Source organism: Eubalaena glacialis, chromosome 1 (genome assembly GCF_028564815.1).
Source record: "Eubalaena glacialis isolate mEubGla1 chromosome 1, mEubGla1.1.hap2.+ XY, whole genome shotgun sequence".
NCBI classification, from domain to species: Eukaryota; Metazoa; Chordata; class Mammalia; order Artiodactyla; family Balaenidae; genus Eubalaena; species Eubalaena glacialis.
Window position 1 is genome coordinate 168,577,452 of NC_083716.1, and position 26,938 is coordinate 168,604,389.

Below are 26,938 nucleotides of genomic sequence, written 5' to 3' on the forward strand. Positions count from 1 at the left end.
GACTGCTATGCTCCTCTTCCCTGTTAGTCTTTCCTAAAAACATACCTTTTGCTTACATTGCATTTAATTGGTCCACCTTTCTACAATTCATCAGTCAGCTTTTGGGGATTGGTACAAAAACACTTCTCTTGTTCTTTGGTCTTAATAAGAGACATTGGAACATATCAAACCTTTCAACAGGTATCTTTCAGTCATTGGGAAAGTAGAGGCACTCCATCAAAATTTGGAAATGTCTTTCCTGGCAAGCTACCCAGAGCATCTTTCTGGTTGTTTTCTCCTCTCCCATGTAATATCTCTTACCACTGGCAAGGGAAGGCAAGCCACCCACCTTTCTCATTAATGCTGTGAATGATGGTTTTCCCTTCGTTATCTGTAGTTATTAGGAATGTAATAAGACATTCATTTTCTCCTCGCAGAGAACAGGAAACAGAACTATCCTTTGAGAAATCTGTAGATAAAAGAGTCATTCATTAGGTTAAATGAGATTCTAAAAGAGATTTTTTTTAAAGCAAAGTAGCACTGAGTTTTATTATACAAATAGGAATTTTCAACACTGTAGAATAGGAATAGAAAAGACAGAATTTTCCCTACCCACTGAGCTTTTAGTTTCTACTCCTGTTCCAGAAGAACAGTTCCAGGTGTGGTCAATCAGGATTGACCATCGAATGCACCCATCAAAATGATGGTGGTAGGATTTCAGTAGAGTGAAGTACTTCAAGGCAGGTACGCTTAGCTGTCTTGGGAATAGAATGGCTCTGATTATGGTAATGAGGAAGCTATTCGTTCTCCTTGGCTGAGAGCATCTGGGAGGAAGTTGAGATTATATTTCAGAAAGGGACTACACAGTCCAAACTGATAGTGGTATTTCTAAAGGGGCCTTTCCCACAATGGCATAGTCAAGATTGCTGGCCACGTATTGTCAAAACAGTAAATATAAATTAATATGAGGAAATGGAAATTGAAGTGTTATGTAGCTCAGGGACCATCAGGATAAAGGTAAATCCCAGAATAAAAGGAAACCAGGGGCTTCCCTGGTGGAGCAGTGGTTGAGAATCTGCCTGCTAATGCAGGGGACACGGGTTCGAGCCCTGGTCTGGGAAGATCCCACATGCCGCGGAGCAACTAGGCCCGTGAGCCACAACTGCTGAGCCTGCGCGTCTGGAGCCTGTGCTCCGCAACAAGAGAGGCCGCGATAGTGAGAGGCCCGCGCGCCGCGATGAAGAGTGGCCCCCGCTCGCCACAACTAGAGAAAGCTCTTGCACAGGAACGAAGACCCAACACAGCCAAAAATAAATAAATAAATTAATTAAAAGGAAAAAAAAAAAGGAACAATTACTATAACTTTAAAAAAAAAAAAAGGAAACCAGGATGACAGGGCCTACCACTCAGTATAGCCCTTTTCTCAATTAAAAAAAAATTCAGTTTTCCTCAAATCTTTTCCAAGTAGAAGAAAAATTTTGAGCTTGTTCAAGAAGCAGAAAATGAGTGTCATGACAGAAATTGATAATATAGTAAAATGGTCAGTCTAAGATGCTAATACTATTTATGAGCCATTTTAGTGATCTGGCACCTATACCAAAATTATGTAGGATTTTTCTAATTAAAAAAAAAAAAACTTGCTTAAAGTTCTCCTATCTTCTAAGTTAGAGACTTTTTAATGATACTGTTCCAAACACTTTTTTTCAGAAACCTGTAAATAGAATGACCTTTTCCTGTTATCCTAAAATTTTAAGACATATGATCCAAAATTAGTGTATTATGACACAATGGGTCAGAATACAAAACTGGGACTGTCCCAGATAATCTTGGACATAGTCTTGTTAGACCTATAACTTTTCTCATTAGCTTCAACATAAAAAGATTTTAATAAAACAGAATCTGTATGTGTTCCTCTGATTCTAACAAAGAAAAATTAAATAATAGTCTAGTTTTTGGTTCAACAATGCTATAGCCATAGCAAGATAGAAAATTAAGTTGTTTTTGCATTTAATTTATAAGTTAAACATCTCATGCCAGAGTCTGTAAGAAACATGCCTGTATTATCTATCACAACAGGGACTAGTAAAACATTTGGCATTATTAATGAGATTTCAGAGGATAAATTTAAGAGAACAAACTGTCTCTGAATCCATTAGAAGCATCTACTTACATAGGAATATTAAGAAATCTAATTACAAATTATTCTCATCTGGTCCTAAATGTTTACCATCATCTAAATCACCTCAGAGTTCTGCAGTGATGGATTCCAGGGACCCACCCTGGCAATTCTGATTCGAGAAGTCCGTGGTTTGGACAGGAGCTTGCATTTTAGTGAATTGTTAATAGTGTTTTTAATGAGGTGATTCTGATGAAGAGGTTTGGGCACCTCTGGGCAGCACTTGATTAGTGAAATTTGTGTTATTTCATGTGTTTGACAGCAACAGAACTGTATATATAATTCATACTTTGGTCATTTTTAGATGACCTCCACCACACATTCTCCTACCAAACCATTCAGTTAGCTAGGATTCGTGAAGTCTCCGGGAATATGCTTTTTTTTGTTTTGGAGTGTTTTTTTCCTTCCCTCCCCGTCTCTGCCGTGACAGTGGACACCCGCCCTGTTCCTCTCAAACTTAATGGAACATTTTATTCTCAGGTAGAAAATATGTGGACAGCTCATAATACTCCTTTCAGTAATATTAATCCTGCTTTTTTATTTTCCCTTAAAGAGCTACACTGAAGCACAGGGAGGCTTAATTTACTTGGCCAGGATTTTTAAAGTTTTAATGGAACTGCTAATATGACCTTTGAGTCACGACTCCCTTCTTGCTTTAATTACTTCACCACTCCTTTTCATGACTGTTATGACTCTAGATTTAGCCTGTTTTGTAGTGTTTGGGTATTAAAATGCATTATTGAATGTGCAGTGAAAAGGTCCAGCTTGGGCTGAAGATTTGCATAATTAGCTGCTAAGGTTTTCTTTTGTTGTTCATTAGAAATGGACCTTTCTTTTTTTTTACCCACTTTTATGAGTGCTAGCAGTGCTGTTCTAGAATAATACGATGAAAATAAGATCTCAGGCAGTCCATGAAATCATACTTAGAAAAGGAAGAAATGTGAGAATGGAGGTGAAAAGGCTGGGGTGTGGGAAGGTCCAGAAAAGATGTGGAAAATATAAACTGTCTGCACCATTGAATCAAGATATCCATGTGTTTAAGACCTCGCCTCTGGGGCTGAGGCAGTAGTTCTCAGAGAAAACAGTTTCCCAAGGGGGGAAAAAAAAAAAGAGTTCTGTGGTCAAATAAGTTTGGGAATCCCTCCTTACTCTAATTCCTCCCTTTGCTTCTCCTGCAAATTCACAATGCACATTTAATTTAATATACATGACAACTCTCAGTCTTGCAAAGAAAACAAAAAGCTTAGCTTCCCATTTACAAAATTTATATGACCATGGGTGCTTTTGTCCATTTAACACTTTCAGAACTAGTGTTCCATGGAACACACTTTGAGTAACAATGCTCTGAGTACATGAATATTGGGGTAAATTATAAACTTCTACTTCAGTAAAATGGAATGAATAAAGTTAAACCACATGTCCTTAGAAATACTCACACAAGTCACCATAGCACAGGTGAGGAATAATTTATTCAGATTATGAAGTTTATGGTTATCTTACTTTACTCTCCATGTCCTTATTAGGGGAAGAATGGGCTGATAAAAGACCCCATGGAAGAGCAAATATGTTGTGATAATTTCAAGATGATATGATCAATAACATAACTGGATGAGTAACTTGAAATAGGACTTATAAAAAGGCCCATTAGAAGAGTAACTTTTTTAATTCACAGGCTGACAAAGATAGTTTTTCTCTCGAATTCATCAAGATTAGTGCTTTAAATGGTACTAGTAATCCAATTATTATTTTTGATTTCTGAGTTAGAAAAAGTTGTAGTCCCCTAGTTTGAAGGTAATTTAGTCAATTATACAAGAAGAATAATGCAAAAATTTTAAATGCCACTTGAGAATCTTGTCTTCCTCTCAAATCCAAGCATTTATGATAACCTATACTCAGAAAACTGTGTATTTAAATATAGTAATTCCCTGTTCATGATTTACATGTTTCCAAGGTTTACTTCTTTTTTCCCCTCAGCACATTAGATTTCTCACGCTGCTAGTCAATTCAGTTCTAGTCATTTGCAGGGCATTTTCTGCAATTTTTTAGTCATTTCTTTAAAACACTTGGTAAATATCCCAACTGTTTGCTGTGAAATGAAGCCAGAAGGATATGCTGAGATTTTGTACTAGTTACTAATGTGGACAGGCCACAAATGCCACTTTACTCGGAGCTTTTACTGCCTCTTACCTTCGGTATTAGTGTAAGGTACATACCGTCTTGTCCAATTTATGGCTATTTGGCATATTTATCTGAGGCACCAGAAAAGCACAGGCGAGGGGTTTCATGAGCGCTAATCACGCCCCTCCATACAGGGTTATTTAACTGTGCACAGTCAGAAACCTCAATTTTAAAACAATGTTGGTAATTTTCAAAACAGTATAACTATCACTCACTTATTTCACTTTGGAAATGGATTAATTTCTGTATTCTAGCTTCGTCTATTCAAGATACATATCCTAGAGGGTCATAAATTATCGTCTTGGTTATTCCACTCTTCCTGAGATGCATCGTGGCGGTGCCTCTGAGGCGTGCAGAACAACGTCCCTACCTGAACAGCAGGATAAGGCAGGGAGTTTGTGATGATGGAAAAACAAATCCCCCCAGATGGTCCCTTTGGGAGAAGTCAGTCATCGGCTTTGTTTTAAAGTTCACAAGTTATTTTTTAAATGCCGTCCCAGCTAAAATACAACCAATTTACAGATTTGAGATAACATTTTGCCATTAGAAAGAATCTGATTTTAAGTAAGTAACTTCAAAAATGGCAGGTGGAAGCAAGAGCAGAGCTTGCTTAGCAGTTAAAGGTAACAGACCCTTCTTGTAGTTTGGGACCAAGGCAACAGGGAATTAAGGATGACCATGTAATGCCCATGTTTGGAAAGCTGGGAGTAAAAGCATATGGAGGGGAGGGCAGGAAAAATGGCCACTAACCAGAAACTGCCTGGTGTCTGAGAGTTGCTGTCAGAAAACCCATATTATACCTTACTTTGTCCTATCGTGAAATAAGGTAATCGGACGATAGAGGATGATTTCAGGTTAGGAGGTTAACATTTAGCTATTTCTTCAATTTTCCACTCTTCTAATTCAAAAAAATATAGCATTCTGGAATTCTCTCCAATTGCATGTGTTAAGCAGAGATGAATTTGCAACAGAGCAAATAGCATAGCCGGGACTTTAAATTGCTTGTCTCCCAAACCATCAAGTCTTTAGCCTTCTGGAATGCATTTACTCTTAAAAATGAATGCAAGTGAATTAACACCCTAGTACAAATGAGGTCGAGCTACTGAAAAGCCCTCCAGCGAGTTTCTGCCTCTCCAAAACTGTGCAAAGGAAAGGAAAGCAATTTCAAACAAGTAGAACCTTCTTCTTCATTGATGGTCGCACCAGCTAATTTGCATTTGTCAACACAGTCTTCTCGGGCCTGGCCATCTGCAGACAGGTAGCATTCAATGCAGCTCCTGTGAACATTATTCAACAGAGTTGATCAGTTTGTGTTGGTGGAAAATAGATACGCAGCTGGGATATTGCTTTAATGCTGTTACTATGGTTCTGGCTATAGGAGTGTCTCAGAGAGGATATTGTGTTTCGTTACTTTCAGAAAGATGGTTGGGTGATGTCCAAGAGGAAACTGCTTTATTCTGAATTCCATTCAGTAATCAGTGTTCCCTGAGCCAGCCTTGAAAATAGCTACTATCCTCATTCATCTGTACTGATTGCTTCTGATTGGTTAGATTAAAAATTTTTTTCCCCAACAACAACAAAAAATCCAATTATTTTGGTATTTGATTTAGCTATATTTTCATTAAACATTTTCCTGGGAAGGGTTTATGGTACTAAAATATGATTAGAAACTAGACAAAGTGTGACTTTCTTAATAGAAATGGTCTGTGTTTTAACAAGAATTCCAAGAATTCTCATATGTCCTGAATGACTATTTTAAAGATTCACTTTTCTGTAACTCTTTTGAATGTGTCCAAGCCTTGATAAGGGTATTTTCAAAAGCTGAGGATTACAGCCTGGATCCTCATAAATGCAGGTTTTTAAATAAAGGATTGCTACTTATAGAAAAGTATATTTCCAAGAGCATAGCCCAGGAATTAAGCTACTCTAATGATGTCTATACAGGAAAGTAAGGCTTAGACCCTGAATTAATCTTGTGCTGAAAATCACTTTACAGCTGGATAGTGTTTGGAGTCACCCAAAGCTGCAAAAGTTTTCTTACTGTGGGCACGCATTATGCTGGCCCAGGAAAGGTATGCTCCTCTAAGTGCTGGAAACATTCGCCACGCCCACCATGCCTCAGCAAATCTCAGCTGAAACAGCACTTCCTTAGGCAAGCCTTCCCTAATCCTTATCAGTTAGTTCCTTGGAGTGGAAGCCTCTGAATTCCTCTGCTGGAAGGGTTTAGGGGCAGCAATCTATGTGGAGTAGGGATAGCAATCTTACCTGGAAGTTGCCTTTGCACAGCAAGCACATTGCACTTATCTGGGTTATATATTTACTTGGAGTGGTTTTGCAGTGGGGCTGCTGGAGATTGCGGAAGCCCTTAAAAGCTCTACCCCTTTGTGCATCCCACTGATGGCTGCCCGAGGTAGTCTGGTAGCTTTATCTCCTGCCATATAGTTCCACCACACCCTCTCTATCCCTTATTGTAACTGTTAGCCCAGATATCATTATAATTACTTTATAAAATGTTCTGTCTTTCCCAGTAGATGCTCAGCAGCTGTGACAGCAGGAAGTATAACTGTTTCAGTATCACTGTATGTCTATGGCCTAACATGATTCCTGGCCTATAGTAAGTACTTAATACCTATTTGATAAATAAGTGCATGAAAGAATAAATAGAATGGTTTCATCTCAAAACTAACAAACACCAAGGGGATCACTCTACCCAATTTCTCAAATTCAAACTACTTGGACTATTAATTTCATGTCTTATAAACCAGATTTAAGATTGAATCATGTTTGACAAGGAAAACAAACTTCTGGTTACCAAAGGGGAAGGGGGAAGGGGAGGGATACATTAGGAAGTTGGAATTAACATATACACACTACTATATATAAAATAGATAAACAACAAGGATTTACTGTATAGCACATGGAACTATATTCAATATCTTGTAATAACCTATAATGGAAAAGAATCTGAAGCTGAACACCTAAAACTAACACAACATTGTAAATCAACTATAGTTAAATAAAAAATTTTTCAAAGAAGATTGAATCATGTTTACAGAGAAGATAAAATAGAAAAATAATAGAAGAAATACCTTGAAATGACATTTTGTATTAAATTCTTTTCAAGTAAGTCTAACCTTGTGCCCATGCTTCTCTTGGCATATGTCCAGGCACAGTGACAGAGAAGTTTTGACACTTGAATAGTGAGCAACCACTGAGTGAATATTGATTTTCTTACTTTGTTTACATTGGAAATGCACATGTCCCCATTTTAGGTACCAGAGTTAATGAAAGTATGAACTGCTTAAGCACGTTTGCTGTATAATACGTTATACCTGCAATGTCCTAACACAGCCAATTTGGAGATTTGCTTCACTTAACCTGCAAATGTTGCCCCGCTTTCATTAAGAAGTTAGCTGCCAAGCAAAGAAACTTTTTTTTTTTTTTACTGGAAAATAAAAACAAGGTGGCTGTTTTGTTGCTGTTGTTGTTCACATTGTATAAAAGAAAGTGTCAGTCACAATAGCTGTGTAGAATGACAACCAAAGAAAGGTGCCAAAGAGCACGAGTGGTAAAGAAGAGGGAAGGAATGGAAAGCCAAGATCATCTTTCTGTCTCTTTGCCTTTATGAGTTTATAGATAGGAATGAATCAGTAAGGTCAGGCTATAAACGTCTAGATAAGAAAGAAGCTTGTCTGTTTCCCTTAAAAAAGTACTGAATGTGAGTGTCCTCCGTCTACCCCCAGGGCATTCCTGATGTGTGGTTGGTACTGTAAGGGAGAGACTATCGATGTTATCAGCCTGGGACATCAGCTCAGCTTCCCCGCTAGGCTCTCTTGCAGAAATGTGACTTTGTGGTCCTGGATCATCGGCGCTGAGAGGCAAGGGAGAGGCTGACGTTCCAGGCTGACAATCGCAGGGGCCCTGCGGGTTTGTGTGTTTTGATGGAGGCTTGGAGACCAAAGCCAGCAAGAGAAATCTGAGGTCTGAGTGTATAAAATGTCATTATAACTTTGATCACCATGAACCCTATGGGCAGGAGGAAGGACTGGTGAGTGTAGAGACATTACCATTTAGAGTTACAGGGATCGCCACAGGTGGGACAACGTTCGCAGGTGGGTCCCGAGGCTCCGGGGTTCGTGCAAACGCACTTGCCGCACACACAGCCCCCTCGCCCGCTGCAGAGCGCCCCGTCTTCGGAGATGCAGGGCTCCGTGCTGGTGGTGCAGTTACAGTACTCGCCCGTCCAGCCGCTCCTGCACACGCACTCGCCGCAGTCACAGTCGCCGTTATCTGCAAAACAAAGCCCTGGGTTTCTTAGGGCTAAAGCCACTTCCGGATCTTGGGGGCCATCTTTTCTCTTTGAACACCATCAAAAAGACTGAAGAAAAAAACGAGAAAAAAAGTGAGTGCGTGTGTGTGGGTGCGGAGGGAGTGAGCGTAGGTAGATTTTATGGAACGTATTTTGCAAACTGTGTATATTCATTGATCTGGTCTCTTAACTGAACCAACTTGATTGCCTGATGTTATATCAAACAGAATTTATAACCAGATGAAATAAGAGAATCCAGAAGCCTATAATAGCTACTTGGTGTGTGTGTGTGCAAGTATGTGTGTGTATATACAGCTGGCGCTTGAACAACGCATGGGTTGGGGCACTGACCCCCCCGCCCCACTCTCACCCCTCCCCCAAGGCCAAAATCTGAGGATAACTTTGGACTCCCTCAACGCTTAACTACTAACAGCCTCCTGTTGACGGGAAGCCTTACTGATAACGTAAACAGTTGATTAACACATATTTTGTATGTTATATGTATCATATACTGTATACTTACAATAAAGTGAGCTAGAGAAAAGAAAATGTTATTAAGAAAATCATAAGGAAGAGAAAATACATTTACAGTACTGTACTGTATTTATCAATGCCGTAAATTTACAAGACGAATCGTCTGGCAGTACTTACATCAATATTGTCTTATAATACTGTAGATATTATACAAATTACTAACATTAGACATCAAAAATGAAAAGATAATGTGAAAAAGAAATTCATATTTATTTACAGATATAGCTATTCATGCCTTGACAATGAAGAAGCAGCAATATGATTGCTTTGTGGTAGCCTAGTATAATTGATATAATTGCTTCCCAGTAGCCTAGCCTATACACCAACGAATGAATTGTTAAAAATGTTTATGGCATACAGTATTATAGACATATTCATATAGAAGCATGATTACATTTTCTAAAAAACCACTTACCTGTAATGGTAGGCTGATATGCAGTTTCTCCAATTATGAGAAAGGCATACTGTACAGTAATATAATGCTTTGAAAGTAAAGTTATAAAACAGTAAGAAAACTAACACATTATTAACTTTATCTTAAATATCACTCACCTTATGCTTATGTAAGAATAGACTACTATCTATATATACTGTATGCATTCATGACATACCTAAATATTTTTTTGATATTTCTGGCTATGCAGTTCATCTGTGAGTATTTTCAAATTGTTGCAAATCTCCAAAAAATTTTCCAATATATTTATTGAAAAAAAATCTGCATATAAGTGGACCCATGCACTTCAAACCCGTGTTGTTCAAGGGCCAACTGTATGTGTGTGTGTGTGTGTGTGTGTGTGTGTGTGTATATATATATATATATATATATATATATATATGTGTAGTTTTTAAAAGTTTTTGCTTTCAATTAAGGTGCCGTAGGATAGACATACAAGATAGACTTTAGTAACCCCACCTCTACATCACTCAAGCTGAGTAATCATGAAAGCCTCATCTATAAAGTAGAGGGAATAAAAGCTGCTTCCAATGGTTGTGGTCAGATGAGATAATGTGTAAATCTCCTAGCTTTGTATTCACCAACTAGATGTCCTACAGGCATACAGTGAGTGCCCAACAAATTCATTTATTTAACAAATTTTAATTGAGCATATATCATGTGCCAAAGATTGTTTTAGGCTTGAGGATACAAAATTAAATAAGACAAGGTGGCTGAGCTTATAGCTTAGTCTAGGAGACAGGCAAATAGATACTACTGCTAATAAGTACAACGTGATAAGTGCCATACACCCAGAGGAAGTTTCCAAATTAGACAAGAGATTTGGGGAAGTTTCCAGAGGAAGTGATGCTTGAGCTGAATTTGGAAGATAAGGATAGAAGATAGAAGAAGAGGGTTACGTGCATTATAAGCAGAGAAAAAAGCATAGGTAAATGACAGAAGTGTGTAATCATGTGACCTGCTTAATACCCATAGTAAAGTCACATGAATAAAGCCAAAGGTGCATTTGGGGTGTCCGTGAGGATAGGAGGAAAAGGTCAACAAAAACCAGAAATCACATCATGAAAAGCTTTGTGGACTAAAGTAAGAGGTTTTATCCGAAAGTTATGAAATTTTAAGTAAGGGAGAGACCTGGAGAGATAGATATGTGTCCAGAAATGTCCTGGCATCAGTAGAGAGGGTCAAACTAGACACAGAAAAACAAGTAAGGAGGTTCTCCCAGCAATAGAGGCAAGAAGATATGAGGCCCTGAACAGTGTCCATGGGAATGGAGAGGAAAGAGGATGAAATTCACGGCATGGGATGCCCAGGGCAGAGGAGGAGGGGAAGAGAGAGGATGGAATCCTCCCCAAGTCACCCCCCTGGGCTGCTAGCTGGATGGGGCGGCTGTTTACTGCCCTGGAATGGAAGTAACTCATGCGGTGCCTTCTCCCCAGTGCCTGGCACAGAGAGTGCTTAATTGTTAAATGAATAGATTGTTCTGAGGCAGAGGAGGAAGAGCAGCTTAGGATGGGGAAGACAATGAGTTCATTTTTGGTTTTGTTGAGTTTGAGGGACCCATGGGTGGTTGAGTACGTATATATAGCCCTGAGGTTTGGGGTTTGGAATCCACCAGGGATAGATGGCAGTTGAAGCTGATGTGGATGAGATCATCTAAGGCAAGCAGATAGAGTGAGGAAATCCCTGGAGAGCATCAGCATTTAAAATGTAATCAGAGAAAGGGATCCTCACAGAAGAGGCTGAGAGACAAGAGGGGCTCCTGAAGAACTGGCCACAGAGTAGTGTCTGAACTACTATAAAATGTTAAATAAAGTGTTTCAGGTAATGGGCTTGTGTGTCCTCTCATAATATTTTTTGGGTGCCTGCCATGCCCAAGATCCTAAATTGACTTTTGCTGTTCCAAACAAACAGCATTTACTTACAAATTTCATAACTGACACTTTTCTTCAGAAAGGGAAATGTGCACCAGCCATCGCCTCCCAAGTTTTGCTCTTTGGCAACATTCCAAAGGCATGTGGGCATGGTAGCGGTGGTTGAGTATGTAGTGGGTGAGTGCACAGGTGTAGAGCCAGACAGCACATGTTTGGGTCCTGGCTCTGGCACGGGCTGGGCCAAGTTGGGAAAATTACTCAGCCTTTCTATGCCTCAGTTTCCTCATTGGTAAGGAGGGGTTATTAATAGCACTACTTCATCGGATTGTTATGATGATTACTTGAGATAATATATAACAATGTTTAGAACAGTGCTTGGCCCATAAATAAGCAATATATAAGTTATTATCATTACTCCTAAACACTATCCAGTAAGAAGAATCTGATAGCAAAATTATCCATCAGTATTAAAACTCCTGTAATTATACTGAAAACCAAACAGATGTAAAAGAAATCACAAGTGAGGCAGGTTTCCATTTGTAGGAGACGCTGCCATGTTCATTGTAGAAAGAAGGATTCTGGGTTTTCTCTTGTAAACTTTGGTCTAGAAGGTCATTACTTTTCTATCTTCATGACCTGGCCTTAAGAGACATGGAGTAGGAAATCACAGAACAAAGGATAAACCACAAAGATTTTGAAGCTGGATTCTGACTTCTCCCGGTGTATGTGTACCTGTATCTATATCTATATCTATATCTATATTTATATATCTACATCTGTATCTGTATCTATATCTGTATCATCTATATCTATATAGAGAGGGTAATATAGTAATTTGTACATATATATACTAAAAAGACTTACACCTCTCTAATGAAAGATGAATTGAAATTTATCTGGATCCATGACATTAAGACTGCATTTCGTAACCTATTTAATTCATAATTGAACTAATTAATTCAAAGCTAAGAATAGTTAGGTTATTTAGGCCAAAACCATTCATTTAATTTTTATGTGTAAGCTATCCTCTAAAGTACAATTGCTTTTTGTTTCTTCCTCAGCAAAAGGGGAAACTTACTTTCATGATAGGGGGTGATTTCCCTATTGAAGTTTATTCTGAAAAATGTATACGGTATATAAATATTGTCAAATGAAATGTGAATTTCCAAAGGCTTTGAGAATGCCCAAGTGTATCACTGCATATAAGAATTACTTGGCAGAAATTTTAGAAAACCCTTCCAAGAGCTCCTTTCAGAACTTAGAAACCCTCCCTTTCTGTGGGCCTTCCAGAACCATTAACCCAGTCACAAAAGTTGTTAATTGATATCCACAAACAACCAATTATCTAAGGTACCTGTTCATACAACAATAACAACAACAACAAAACTTCATAATGGCTTCATGTAGAGGCAAGATGATAACCAAAGATCAAGAAAAAATTATCAGGCTCTTTTGAGAGGGAGAGATCTTTCTGGAATGCCATTGACTGATAACTAAGTGCACAAGGGCAGGAAGTTTTTTCTGTAATGCTGTTTGCCTGTTAGAGTTTCCAGTCTCTTAGAATCAAAATTTAAAAGACTAATGGAATTTGGGCAAGGGAAAAATCAATGGAGCCCTCTATCTTTGAGTGCTTACAGATGGATGGAAGAAGGTGCATGAAAAGAACATTGTGATAATGGCCGTTCAGAGAAGCAGCACATTGCAGAGTATGTTAGTTGTAAAATTAGTGAGATCTACACGAGAAATAAGGCTGTAGCATAGTCAGGCCTCTGTGGCAAACAACAGCAACAATAGCGTGTGTGTTCACAAGGCCAGGATCAGTTTTATCCCTACACTAAGCACAATGCCAGGCACATAGTAGGTGCTCCATTGCCTTCGTTGACTTTGAATGATTGTACTTTTATTATACCTTTTAAAAGAGAAAGTTACTAGTAATAGAGGAACATCCTTTGAGATGTTACTGAACACAAAAAAGCTTTCGAGAAACAGTCATGGTTGAGGATGGGAAAGTACCCCAGTGTATGAAGGAAATGGGCATTGGTGAAGTTTTCTGAGTCCAAATGAAAAAAAATTGTATTTTCTAAATAGAATTTCTTTAGCGATCACTGTATCTGATTCAAAGAGAGGCACTATTGTCAGGCCATCTGAACTACAAATGCACAGATCAAGTTGACTCTGAACTTATGTCCGTCCACATGCGTGACACAAAATAAACTGAAAGACCATTAAGAAATGGGAAGAACTGTGTTGCTGAACATAACCCATCGATTTACACAGCCTTAGACCTCTGACTTCAGATCTAAAGGGTGAAATACAGGTGGGGTCAGAACTGCTGTTATACTGTATTTGATTACACTTCGGATTTTTTTTTTTTTTTTGAAAGGCAATTTCAAATGTCTTAAGCATATATTTTATTAACGATTTCTATTAGAAATGCAATCTGGGGTTCCGCTGAATAGATTCTTTTCGAGACTTGGTGACGGCCTCTGGCTTCAGGCTGTGTTCTGTCTGCATCGTGTGAAAAGAAGACCAATGTGGGTTTGGAAACACACCCATTAGATAAGGAAAAACACCTTTGAATGAAAGGGGAGAGAAATGTGTCTCAATCTGGACAGACCCTAAACTTTTCACTCTTTGGTGGGGAAGAAAGAAGGCAGCCTCAGAGGAGTCTATTGGCAGCAACAGCAAGAGCCAAGAAATGAAACAGAGGTGCACTTCTAAGGGTATCAGATGGTTTTCAAAGGCTTTTTCCGCTGAAAATCAGTCTCTTTTATATGTTCCTGACACTGTGGTTTGAAAACATAACTTGCTTAGTTTTCTGTAAAGATAATGGCTTTCTGTTTTGAAAAGCTATCTGCTCACACACTGTGAAAAAAAAAAAAAAGACATGAGCTTAAATTCAGCAGTCGGTTACGATTTCAGTTGTAACACAAATCTGTATCATTTAAAAGTATATTAACACATTTGTAATTCTTGTCTGACTAGATTGTACTTAAATATGTATGTGCATCTCTCAGAATGATTTTATAATAGTCATGTTATATGTAATATAGTTTTAAACTAAAGTGATTTTTACCTCTACAAAGGATATTAGAACATAAATATTTCTGCTACTTAAAATTTTTCTCAGTTTCAAAAATTTCCAAGGATTTTTCATTTTTACCCTTTCCATAGCCTTCTTCGCATATGTCTTTATTCATCTTTATTATACCCTGTGCCTAACCTAGTATCTGTTACATAACAGGTGTTTAATAAATATGCTTGGAGTGAATGAAGGCCCTGAAAGTCCATTTAGAATTTTTGTGTCCCTCGTCCTTTGCAGTATGCTCCTTAAGTGGCCTGGCTTTTTATCTTTCCAAAGTAATAAGCATTTAAGAGTTGAGTCAGATACCAAGAGCCTGATCCAGAATAGTCTGGAAGATAATGGAGTTCGATTACATGCAGTTTTGTGGCGTCTGGGTAATAACCAAAGAGAAGGCATCCGTCTTTTACCTACTTACTCCCAGGGAAATAATAATAGAGATGTAAGTTCAGCTGGCAGAGATCTCACCCTTAGGGAATGTCAGAGCCAGAAAAAAACATAAGGGAAGATCAGTTACCTTAGTCTAAAGGTCAACCCCACTCAACTGATCAGCAAACATTTATTGAGCACCTACTGTGCCCAGGTGGCTGTGGAAGGTGCAAAGGATGCAAAGCCCTTCCTTGATACGTGCACAGTCGCCCTGTAAGGTGGATTTGGACATGGCCTACCTCCACAGAGCAGCCCCCTGTGTCTCACGCAGGAGAAATTGTCACACTGGCAGTAAGGGCCGTAAATGTCTCCATAGGGGGACAAGTGGCAGATGCACTGCCCGCAGTAGCAATCGCCTCTTCCGCTGCACGCGGGGAGCTCCGGGGCCTCCTTGCAGGAGTCAGTGCTCAGCGTGTCCTCCCCACACTCGCAGTGAGGACCCATGTGGCCAGGGTGGCAGGCGCACACTCCACACTGGAAAGAGCCGTTCCCGTTGCTGCATCTGGAGCTGTTCACCTCCACTTCCTTCTGACAGTCACAGCTGCATTCTGGACTGACAAGGATCTCCAGGGCGTCCCCCAGCCCCACAGGCTTTATGATAATGTGCCTGCTTCTTCTCTCACAGTTTGGTATACTCACAGTCACGTTGAATGAAGCCTGGAAAAAAAGAAAATACTAATTATCTTCTTCTAGCCGCCAATATGCATGGGAAGAAACAAAGCTGCATGGGGATCAGCTTTGCGAAAGCATTTATTAGGAAATCTTTGAAAATCACTTTTGAAATTCTTGAAAGGAAAAGTCCAGCTTCAGTGCACTAAGGTAACTTCTGACAGATCATCTGGATGTTTTTTCAGATGACCTATGGGCCATCTACTTACTGTGTCTCCCACCTTCATGTGAGAGCATTTCTTTTGGTGTGGAAAGGGGGTCCCGGTGTTACAGACAGCTGTGAATGACAGGTTGAGTCCTTCTGTGTCTCCTAACACCTCCAGCTCCACCTCGGACCGGAGCTCCTTTAGATAAGACATAAAGAGTTGAACGAAGTCACAACCAAAAAATAGAGCCAGAAGAGAAGAATCTGTGAATCATGTTCATTAAACAACAAATAAATAAAATTAAATTGGGTCTAAAAGAAATTCACCATATCACCAATCAAGCAAGAAAGCAAGCAATACACACACACACACATCATATTTTATCGAATCTAAGATGCCATCAATTATAAGATACACCATTATTTTATGACAATTAAACTATGACAAAATACCTCAAGATCGTTTGGCACTACATATGAATCAAACCTGTCCATCTATCATTGCTTTAAAAATTATTTTATCCATTTTGAGGGTTTGACAAATTTCTCCAGTCCTGAATTGCATTGCTTGGCATATAAAAGGCAAATCTTTTGCTTGTATCTCAGTAACAAAATATAACAATAGCTTGCTTTACTTGTATCCTAAGTATCAACATTTTTAGGTCCCATAAAGCAGCTGGTTGTTACTTTATAAGGAATACAGATCATTCCTCCAACAATGAATATTTGCTTTGCTGATATCAGTATTTGCTTCCCTCTTATTCTGTTTTGGTACATTTCTGCACAAACAATAACTTTTCAGTATCGAGTCATAGTGCAAACTTGGAAGATATTTAAAAATAGCAATTGTACTCAACACTTACAGCACCAACAGTGTACTTAACGAATTGAAGTGACAATAACACATACAGTTACTGCCAAGTTTATACATGTGCAGACCATGAAAACTACATTGTGACTTCCATTCTATTGAAAGCATTGGTAAGACATGACTAATTATAAAATGTATCCCAATTTTAGAGATGTTAAAATGTGAGAGAAACTGTGCCTTGAAATCAGTGCTGGAATTTATAGAGTCCCTATTGTACATTTAGTATAGAGCCAGGTCTGGGGGAATGGGTATAAGACAGGATTTCTGCCCTGAAGATGATCATCTTGCTGAAAAAAATAAGGTGGAGCCAAGTGAAGCAGTTAACATACAACGTCAGTCAATGTACCATTAAATTAGAAAAAAAAATTGTGTAATACATAAGGGTTTGGGAGAGTTCAGGAAAGAGGGCGGTCAGTGAAGGCTGAAGTATTAGAAGACTGGTCCCTAATGACTGTGTTGGATTTAGACGTGTGGAGGGGATGACAATGGTATTTCAGGCGAGGGGACCAAAAGAGAGAAAGCTCAGTGCCAGGAGTGGTACAGAATGGAGAATAGAGGGGCTCAGCCCAAGCCTGCACCCCTACTGTCCGGGGAGACACCAGACCACAAAGAACCCTGAGGTTTGGAGAGATGAGTTAACATCTGCGGGAAATATTCCATGAAGCTTTTAAGCAGGGGCCTGATTTACTGAAAATGCAGCTGCAGGGAGGTTATCTGGAAGGCATGTGCAGGACAAGCTAGAGGAGGGGACAGGAAGATTTAAGTCAAGGAGGCTGGCATGTTGCTGCATTCGCCACGCCTGAGGCGTGAAGAGCAGGGACGCAGTGGCTGGGATATGCGATGGCGGGGGTGGAAGAGGGGAACACTAGATACAGGGCGTGCGGGTTATGGCAGAAGGGTACGTAAAGGCAACGTTTCCCAGGAGGAAGAATGTCAAGGAAGGGAAAAGGAGAGCTGTATTTTTGGGGAAAGCTAGTGTTATTATTCAGACCTTCTTTATTCCTCTTTCTTTTATAAAAGAGAAGTCTGTATTTGGGGGACTTCAAAACCAAATTAATTTCAAATAATTTCAAATTAACTTCAAAACCAAATTATTTTTAAGAAACAGAATAAAAACAAATTGTAAAATACTATGAGTTAAGTTATACTTCATCTAAAATGATTTGAGTCCCTATACCCATTTCATTGATAGAATTTTAAAAGCATATTCTGCTTCAAACTTTCCTGAAGTATAATTTTGCCAACTGCATGTTACGATGACCCTGCCTTCCTCCTAATTCTAAGTTGCTGACTGTAAATTCTAAGTCACTCCTCTTCCCTGCTTTGTTATTTGCCCCACATTGTCACTCCTTCCGTAGATGGGCACAGGCTGACTTTTCAGAATGTAGTCTTTGTCAGAGATTAAAGTGTCATTTCGCAGTCCTAAAGATTATTCCCATCGTGTCTTAAGATTTCAATTTCTGCCAATTTAGCATTAAAATATACCCTTTAAATCTGTTTTATCTCAACTAGTTACATTACCAGTTTATTCATTCAGAAAATATTTACTGAGTGTCCACTATGTACCAGACACTGTTCTAGGTGCTTGGGAAACAAAAACGTCTAAAATAGCTTACCCCTTGACTGAGTTTATACTCCAGTGTGGGAAGACAGAAAGGAAACCACACAATAAATAAGAAAGTTATGTAGTACCAGGAAGGTGATAAATGCTATGGAGAAAAGTTAGGGTGGGATAATGAAGATTAAGAGAGTGTGGGCAGGGGGTATAGGCTACAATTTTTAAAAAGTGGTCAGGGTGGGATTCATTAAGAGGGTCACATTTCAAGAAGGTGAGAGGAAATTAGCCACGCAGATATACGTGAACAGAGTGTTTCAGGAAGCGGGTGCAGCCAATGCAAAGGCCCTAAGGCAGGACCATGTCTGGCTTGCTCTGGGAACAGAAGAGCGAGGAGGGCAGGTTTGCTGCACTGGAGCAGAATGAGAGGAGAGTAACGAGAGGTGAAGTCAGAGGTGATGGGGTGGAGGGGAACAGACCTGGTAGGGTCCTCGTAGGCTGTTATAAAGAATTCAGCTTTTACTCTACGTAAAATGAGAAAGCAATTAAGGTTACCAACAAAAGAGTCATAGGAGTTGACTTAACATGTTTAATGAAAATTCTGCCTGTTTTGTTGAAAACAGAATGTAGGAAACCAAAGGCGGAAACGGGAAATATCATTTAGGAGGCTTTTGCAATAATTCAGGTTAATGAGGATGGTGGCTCCAACTAGCAGAGGACAGTGGACGCAGCAATTGGATCAAACTCTAAATAAATTTGAGGGTAGAGTCAACAAGATTTCCTGATGGATTAAATGTACAGTGTAAAAGAAAGAGGGGGAGTCAAGGATCGTTTTAAGCTTTTTGGTCCTAGCAACATGAAGGACGGAATTGCCATGAGTTGAGAAGGAGAAAACTATGGCGAAGTATGTTTGGGAGAGTCCAGGTTACTTGCTGATTTGCCAACTAACATATCAACTGACTCCTAGATCTCTCCATTTGGATGTTTACTAGAGAAATATAGCATGGTTGCTGGGCAGCATTGAGGGCCAGCTTGAAGTCCGTGATCATGAATTTAAAGTGAGACCCGGTAGCATGATTGTATGTTTTTCCCGTTCCCATTCAGCTGTGCAGAGTGGACAGTTGGATTTTACCAGGACCACTGTTGGCCAACCACCTCAAAGGAGTGATAAGGTGCAGGGGAGTTGAGAGTGTGTCTAAGGAGTGACATTAATGTTTGAATTGAAGCTGAGGGGCCAGGTGAGAGAGGACATTAAGGGGATGAGGAACTGTACACAGAGGACAGGGTCAATTAATTGGAGATCCTGATGGGTTGGAAGAAATATTAGGGGAACCAGCAAGAGTGAGGTGAAAAGATTGGAAATGGTGAGCAGAGAATGGGTTGCATGTAATTGAGACTATCGGCAATGATAAGGTTTAAGGTGTGACAAGAGCGTGAAGGTATGAGGAGGTAATTAAGAGGGAAGGGAACAAGATCATTTCAGAAGCAGAGTTCAAGAAACTGAGAGTCCAGGGTACGGGAAGGATCATATATATGTATACACATGGGCTGAAATCATCAAGAAATAAGACAGGAGTGGTGTTGGAGACAGTGGCACTGTGAACTAAATGAGAAATGAGGGATATGACCTGAAAGTTTGTAGATGACAGCAATTAGGAGTAGTGAGTGACATAATCTAACTAAAATGAAGGAAACCTCAGCAATGATCTAATTGGAATATCATATTGCAAATTTCACCAGGAATATTTTAATGTGAATTTCCCAAAGAAAGGACATAAATGTTTGTATATTTCATCTTTTCACTCATTCATTTATTGAGCATATACTATGAACCAGGTAAAACAAAACAAAACAAAACAAGTCACTTCCCTTCTGGAACTTAAATGCCAACAGAGGACCTTACCCTTGAGAGTATGGATATTTCAGCAGCTTTTATTATGTGGTTAGGGAAGGAAGGAAAGTAGTGAATGATGGCCAGGTGAATACACATCTGGTATTTAAGGCTTTTTAAATGTCAATGCAGCGCTGTAAAATACTGAGCTGAAGTTTATAGTCTCTAATCATAAACACAAATTGTTTGCCTCTGCCCCACTACAAGTCGGAAGCATTTTATGTCTTCTCTCAATATAGTCTCTTTCCTTCTCTCTCTTTTTTTTATAGGTTGGAAAGAAATCTAGTCTATGGATCCCCATATTTTAAGGTCCTTTTAGGATACATTTAAAAAATAACACAACAGAAAAATAATTTGAACCAGTGCCAAGATCTGTTGCATACCTCACAGTGACTCATAGAGTTTCAATCATAACTCCAGAGCAAGATGATTTGATATAAGAATAACAGACACTTCATATTTTTGAGACAGTAGAATAAAGACACAAGATTCACTTCAAATGCCTGATGTCTTGATTTCAACTACTCTGTAAATTATGTGAGTGATTGGGGATGTAAAGTGAGACATAAACTCTGACAGAGCAAGCAGGGGCACAGACAGGGCTGGTCAGACAGGAGGGGAAATATTTTTGACAATTCACTGTTTTCTACTTTGCTTAACTCCTTTGAAAATATTAGTGGCCAGCACTTTTGAGAGTCCTGAGTTAAAGAAAATTGAGTGTGTTCTAATTCAGTGAAGAATTGCCATGTGATTTGGCATTGATTCTACACATTAAAACTTTACTGCATGAGAGGGAGGAAGGTTTTTATAGTATTTTGTTGACAAGCTTTCCTGTCTGGAAGAATTTCAAGCGTGAACTAGCATGGTGATTAAATTTTTATGTGAGCTAAGAAAACTGAAGTTTCTGAGGGTATGAATTTTAAAAAACCCCTCATCCTATAACTTTAATGGACCATCTGTATTTTCTTCTTTGAGAAAATGTATTCAAGAAAAAATAGTTTGCTTTACCCTATTAAGGTGAGTTTCAAAATTGGTGGGGTGATGTCAAAAACACTGGGGGTTTTTCTCAAAATACGTAACTCTTCCTTCCCTTAAAATTCTCCCAAGACATCTGTGAGAGGAATCTGGACACACCTATCTTTAAAAAACTTTCCAGATGATTCTGAAATGTCAAGGAACACTGGTTCAGTATATGCTAAATATTGGCATAGAGTGCATATGGGTCATTTATTTGTCATTTTAAAGGATCAAAGTTAGAATTTTATTCATTTGCTATTATGTAACTCTGTTTAGAGCAAATATTAGAACTTTACTGCTTTATAAAAGTTTATTTTTTTCATTCCTGTCCTAATTTAGAGCTTCATCTTTGTGTGTGTGTGTGTGTGTGTGTGTGTGTGTGTGTGTTTCTTTGTAAGTAAAGGCAAAAAGGGGGTATGATAATGATATTTAGGAACCAAAATAAAAAAGAGTTGGCAACTGGTCATCCACTGTTGATTGAGTTATAAAACGGTGACATAGAGAGAAAACACAGCAACCCTGTAGGTATGTATCTTATTTTAAGGGAAGAATTCTGTCCTCAGGCACTAATTTACAAAGACAAGGCAAAAGAAAAAAAAATGTATTTATGTACATATATGACATAAAACCAGTGGAAAATTTCCTTGGTTCTCAAAAGCAGAGAATCTACAAAGTGGTTCCTGGTGTGCTTTGGTGTTTTTTCCCTTGAGTTATGATTTAGTCTCATGAAGCCTGTGGAGTTAGTTCTCAGAGCTCTGTTACTCGTTGGCAATTTAAACTTAATTTTTTTTCAGGCAGAGAAGAGGGAAGCTTAATTGTACGACTCATGAAGCCTTTTCAGTAGAATTAAAATTTTGCAGGTGACAGTGCTGTTTTTGGTTATTACTATAAAAACAGCCTTTATGATCAGGTTTATGATTTTTCTACATTCTGCCCCACCTTCCGGGAAGAATATCTGCAAATAAGGTGAACAAAATTTATATTTTGGATATAATTTTTTATATCCATTAATGCAGAGAGATTTTCTTTGGATAAGCACTGTCTCTACCAACAAAGGAGAGTGCATTTAACAGCCTAAAACATATCTTAGTGTTTAAATACCAAAGAAATGCAAAAAGAAAACCCAACAGTAAAATATCATACTTCATAAGCCGAGATGATCAGCTGGAGAATGTTTCCAGAGTCCTTCTGAAGTACCCCTACTGTAGCTCCAGGAATGAGTTTTGCATAATTCTGTAAACAAAAAGGAATAAGTCAATCTTTGCTCACTGTAATTGAGAAGCATTAAGTGTGGGTTCAACCTGCTGGTTGAGATCACCTCTATTTAACTGGCCAGGAGAAACAGGCTCCGGATAATAAACGGGTGCTTCTCCTGAAACTGTAGCCCTGTCTGGTGCTGCTTCCTTTGCTCAAGTGGGAAATGAAAAGGCCAGAGCTGCTGCTGGGGAAATCTAGCACCTGTGGTGGCCTTAGTCTAGGGCTGTGATTTACATCACAATGGGAGTCAAGTCTCAGATAGAAATAACACTTATATAACATCTGCCATTCGTGGAGTATCCTTTGTCTAAAAAGTTCTGAGCATACTACCAGGAACTGTCTTCTCTTTTTTGTAGCATTGCAGAAACTAAGGTTTGGGTCACGTGTGTCCCTCACTGCTCTCAGGTCACCCTGCAGGTCATTCAGTCCAGAGGTCTTAATTGTCAATCATTGTCAATCGCTTGGTGGAGCAAAGGAGTGAATTGTTTGGATGCTTGCTGTTAACTCCCCCTTTCCTAGCAGTAATGAGTACGCTTTTAGGGATGTCAGCATGGTACTGGGGTTGGTTGGGATCGCTCCCCACACATCATGACGCTGTGAATCAGCACCTACCTTTAAGCTATCTGCATTCTCCACCTACATTGCTTCTCCTGAGATGTCGTTCCTACCAGAGGAGAACTCACAATATTAGCTCATCCCTTCAGGTACCAAACATGGCCAAGGACTGAAGCATTTCAAAGAAGGCAACTTTCTAGACAGCTGAAAATTATCCCTTCCTTAAGTTTGATGTTTTAAAACTTTATTTTCAAACAGAAAGTTTTCGAAAATGTACAGGACACATTCTTGTCTTCATAAATAAAGACATTCAAGCATACCTTGACTTTTTTCTTGAAGAAATAGTCATACTTATCAATATTAACTATAACTCTATAATCATCAAAGGCTTCTATCCATAGAATTTGCAGATAGATCACATCCTTACCAAGTGGACCCCAACTGCTATGCTTTTGTTTCATTTATTTGTTTTTAAATAGTTTCTGTCTTCTTGTTAAGCTGTAAGGTATCACTCGCCTACCAATTCACTCATTTATTCATCTACTGTTGCATTCACCAACATCTATTAAGTAGGCTTAATATGCTGTGCTACATCAAGAAGAAACAATCACTCATTTTGTCAGCTGTTCTCTTCTAAAGTTTCCGTGTATTGTGAAATCCGATGACTGAATTTATTACAATTGTAGGTAAAAAAAGAAAAATAAGCTTTGAGTGAAGAATTTAGGGCATCTCCTAAAGTTCAAGCATAATGATATCCTATCTTATTCCAAAGAAGATTTAAGTAGTTTAGAAAATGCACAAAACTAAATTAGAATTAATAATCATGATACTAAGTAAATAAATCAGGATGAGGGGAACCCAAGAGAGGAACAGATGAAGCCAGGGTGATGTGGGAACACCAACATGTTTTGGGAGGTCCTGGGCACATGCAAGAGGTGGGCACCCGGCTCAAGTCCAAACCTTCTACTCCTCATTTATGGAAAAATGGGCTTTGGTTTTAATTTGTGGGTTTTGCAATGTTCTACTTATTTCACCATTCCTAATTGTGTTTAAGTTTGAAGTTGATGGAAAGCTGAACTGTTAAAAAAGTGTCAGTCGTCCGTCTGATGGACGGCCCCTTATTGAAGGGGCTGTGGATAGTAATCCAGGTAACATCCCTCCCGTTACTTTGGGCCCCTCCATCACTGCCTATTGGGGTGGGTCCCCAGGTCAGATAGAACTTGTCAAATATGAGGAAGGCACCGGTTCATCGACTCACCTTTTCAAATAAACACATGTCAAAAGGGCCATGAAGCATGAGACCCGTGGTTAACAGCAAATACCTAAATGGGAACTTGAATTTCACTCAAGTGGAGCTGGAATGTGTGTAAATTTGACTGGTTCCAGAAGAGAAGGCGGAGGGAAACTTTAGAGTTTGACAAAGAAAGGTTTAGAGCCTTTTGAAAAAGAATTTCAAGGCCCTTAGCTTTGCATGAAACTGCTATCCTTGAAAAACGTCCTGGTATCCCCAAGGCCAAGACATAATGGGTATTTTCCAGACGCAATAGTTCAAGGGGCCTCCAGATTTTGGGTTAATTCTTGGTTAACAAAGCCAAATCCATCTACTTCCTAAAGCATAATTATGATCCTGCATGTGGTATGACATTTGGCTTTTGGCTACTGGGACAAGTGGTTTAACATTAATCACATTTGCTGATTGTCCCAGAGTGAGGGTATAAAGGGGTTGGCGTCTAGGAGCAGTACCCAGGGATGACACTGATCATTGTGGAGAGGAAGACTATTAATTAATTTCTGGATGCTGATTCCCCACAAAAGCATTGCAAATAACTAACTAAGAACATGGACAATTTGGCTTCTTGATCCAATACTGTAAAAAATTACACTTTAAATCTTGTAGTAGTATTATGATTACTGTAAATATCATGTGTCAAATTCATTTCTGTTACTAAAGCCCTAAAGTGTTATTATAAATTGTCCTGATTAAACATGTTTAATGTTAGAAAAAGGATGATTTTGCATGCCTGGATGTGATAAATTATAGCAGTGTGACCGGAAAAGAGAGCTCTTGGATATTAGAAATGATGAACTCTGAAAACGCGACGTGGCATGAGCTGATTAGAAATGCAAACTCTTATGCTTGGACTTGAATTTCTTGGGCTTGCGTTCCCTGTTATCTGTCCCTGGATTATCTTAATTATGGATTTTCTCCCTTTCCTCCCCACCATGCCACCCAGGAGTTCCTGAGGTTGCTTTTCTCACTCGTGTTTGCAAGGTTGGCTTTTTCTGCTCACCTTCGTTTCCTTAACTTCCTTCATCAAGCCCTATTTTTTTGTTCACGTTGCCCCAACCTCAAAAAAGATTTTGTATTTGTCCCACAGTCTGCATTTGCTCCCTAGAAATCTCCTGTTTGCCAAGGGTAGAGGATCAGAAATGGACAGGCTGTGATTTAGCGGGCAGGCATTGAAGGCTTCAGAGGATAGTGCCTGGATTCACACCTGCACACTTCAGGCTCCTCTCGGAGAGCATCTCTAAGTTCAGGGCCTCTGGGCGTCTGGCTGCCAGAAATCAGGGGTGCACTCCTGCTCGGCTGAGGGCAGAGGAGCTGCAGCCCCACATACCTGCAGCCCCAGGTAGCCGTGGACCGTCTGTTGGTTGGTTTTCTCTTTAAAGAGACTCAGGTTGAGGACCTTGGCAGCCTCCCGGCTGCTCTTGGTGCTATCTTGCTGTTCTCCCCATGGAAGAGACAGCTCCCGACGGGGCCTTCGTTCCTGCTTTGACTGCACTTCCTGTTGGGTTAACTCTCATCTTCAGGTTCAGAGTCTGACTCTGTTCTGGGATACAGTTTATTATTAGCTGTATCCTTGCTGGGCATTGTGATTGGGTTCTTGCCTTGGATGGTGACTCTAACGTGCCCTCATGTCCTCCTCTGGTGACATTTCTGCTGTAGCATCATGGGTTCCTCACCACCTCAGACCCACCAGCCACTATTTTATACAGACCACACTACTCATGTGCCTTGTCAGAGGGTGGGAAGTCAGAAGTCAACTGGCCCTATATCTGCTAGTAGCATTTTAATAAAGAATTTGTAAAACCAAGTATTTAGAGCAACCTGCTGCTTCTCTTCAGGATTTGTGCTTGCTTAACTCTTTCTGTGGAGCCTCACTGATGTGGAGGGATTTTATGCTCAGCGCCGTTTATTTTCAATATTATATGATTAACCAATGCCACTGTTCTTGTTCTTTAGCTATACTTACTAAATGTTTTTTTACTAAAATATATTTATTAAAAGGTTGGCTTGTATAGATTAAGACCCTATGATCTTATGTAAGCTTCTCACAGATATTTTCTCTAATCTTTTACAGTATTTTTTTGGTCATCATCTTGTGATGACCCACTTTAGTTAGTGGCTCCTGTTTGGGCATTCTCTCTCTCTCTCTCTCTCTCTCTCTCTCTCTCTCAACTTTAGTAGCAGTATAACACACATACACAATGTACAAGGAATAAGTATACAGTTCAATGAATATTTAAAAAGTAAACAAGCAAGTGTAACCACCACCAAGATCAAGAAATAAAACACAATCAGCCCCTAGAATCCTCCCTTGTACTGCTTCCTAGTCGTTACTTCTCCAGTAAAAGTCTACCCACTATTTTAACTTTTATCACTGTAGAAGTCGGGGGAGATATCTTCGTTGCCTTAGGGATAACAAAAATGTCTTAAGTAGGACACCAAAGCATGACCTATAAAGGAAAAGACTGATAAATAAAATTAAGAATTTCTGCTCTGAAAAGATGCCTTTAAGAGACTGAGAAGAAGCTACTGAATGGGAGAAAATATCTGTAACACATGCATCTGGATCAGCACCAGAATGTTCTAACAACTCCTACACACCAGCAAGGAGAAGACATCTCTTGATAAAAAATGGATAGGTCAGAGGCGAAAGAGTATGTGAAAAGTGTTCAACATCA

General features: G+C 39.3%; 1 protein-coding gene across 3 annotated transcripts in view; it reads right to left on the bottom strand.

Annotated features, from left to right (window-relative positions):
- ITGB6 (integrin subunit beta 6) overlaps nt 1-26,938 on the bottom strand; it is a 71,825-nt gene that overhangs the window by 12,826 nt on the left and 32,061 nt on the right. For 2 of the 3 annotated variants that reach the window (XM_061184438.1, XM_061184447.1), the window contains 6 exons: nt 22,304-22,393; nt 15,891-16,025; nt 15,252-15,669; nt 8,401-8,623; nt 5,513-5,610; nt 329-448 (listed from right to left, as the gene is read on the bottom strand). In XM_061184438.1, the coding sequence (XP_061040421.1) occupies nt 329-448; nt 5,513-5,610; nt 8,401-8,623; nt 15,252-15,669; nt 15,891-16,025; nt 22,304-22,393 (1,084 nt within the window). Of the gene's footprint in view, nt 1-328; nt 449-5,512; nt 5,611-8,400; nt 8,639-15,251; nt 15,670-15,890; nt 16,026-22,303; nt 22,394-26,938 lie in introns of all 3 variants that reach the window. The other variant, XM_061184429.1, reaches the window with a different exon arrangement.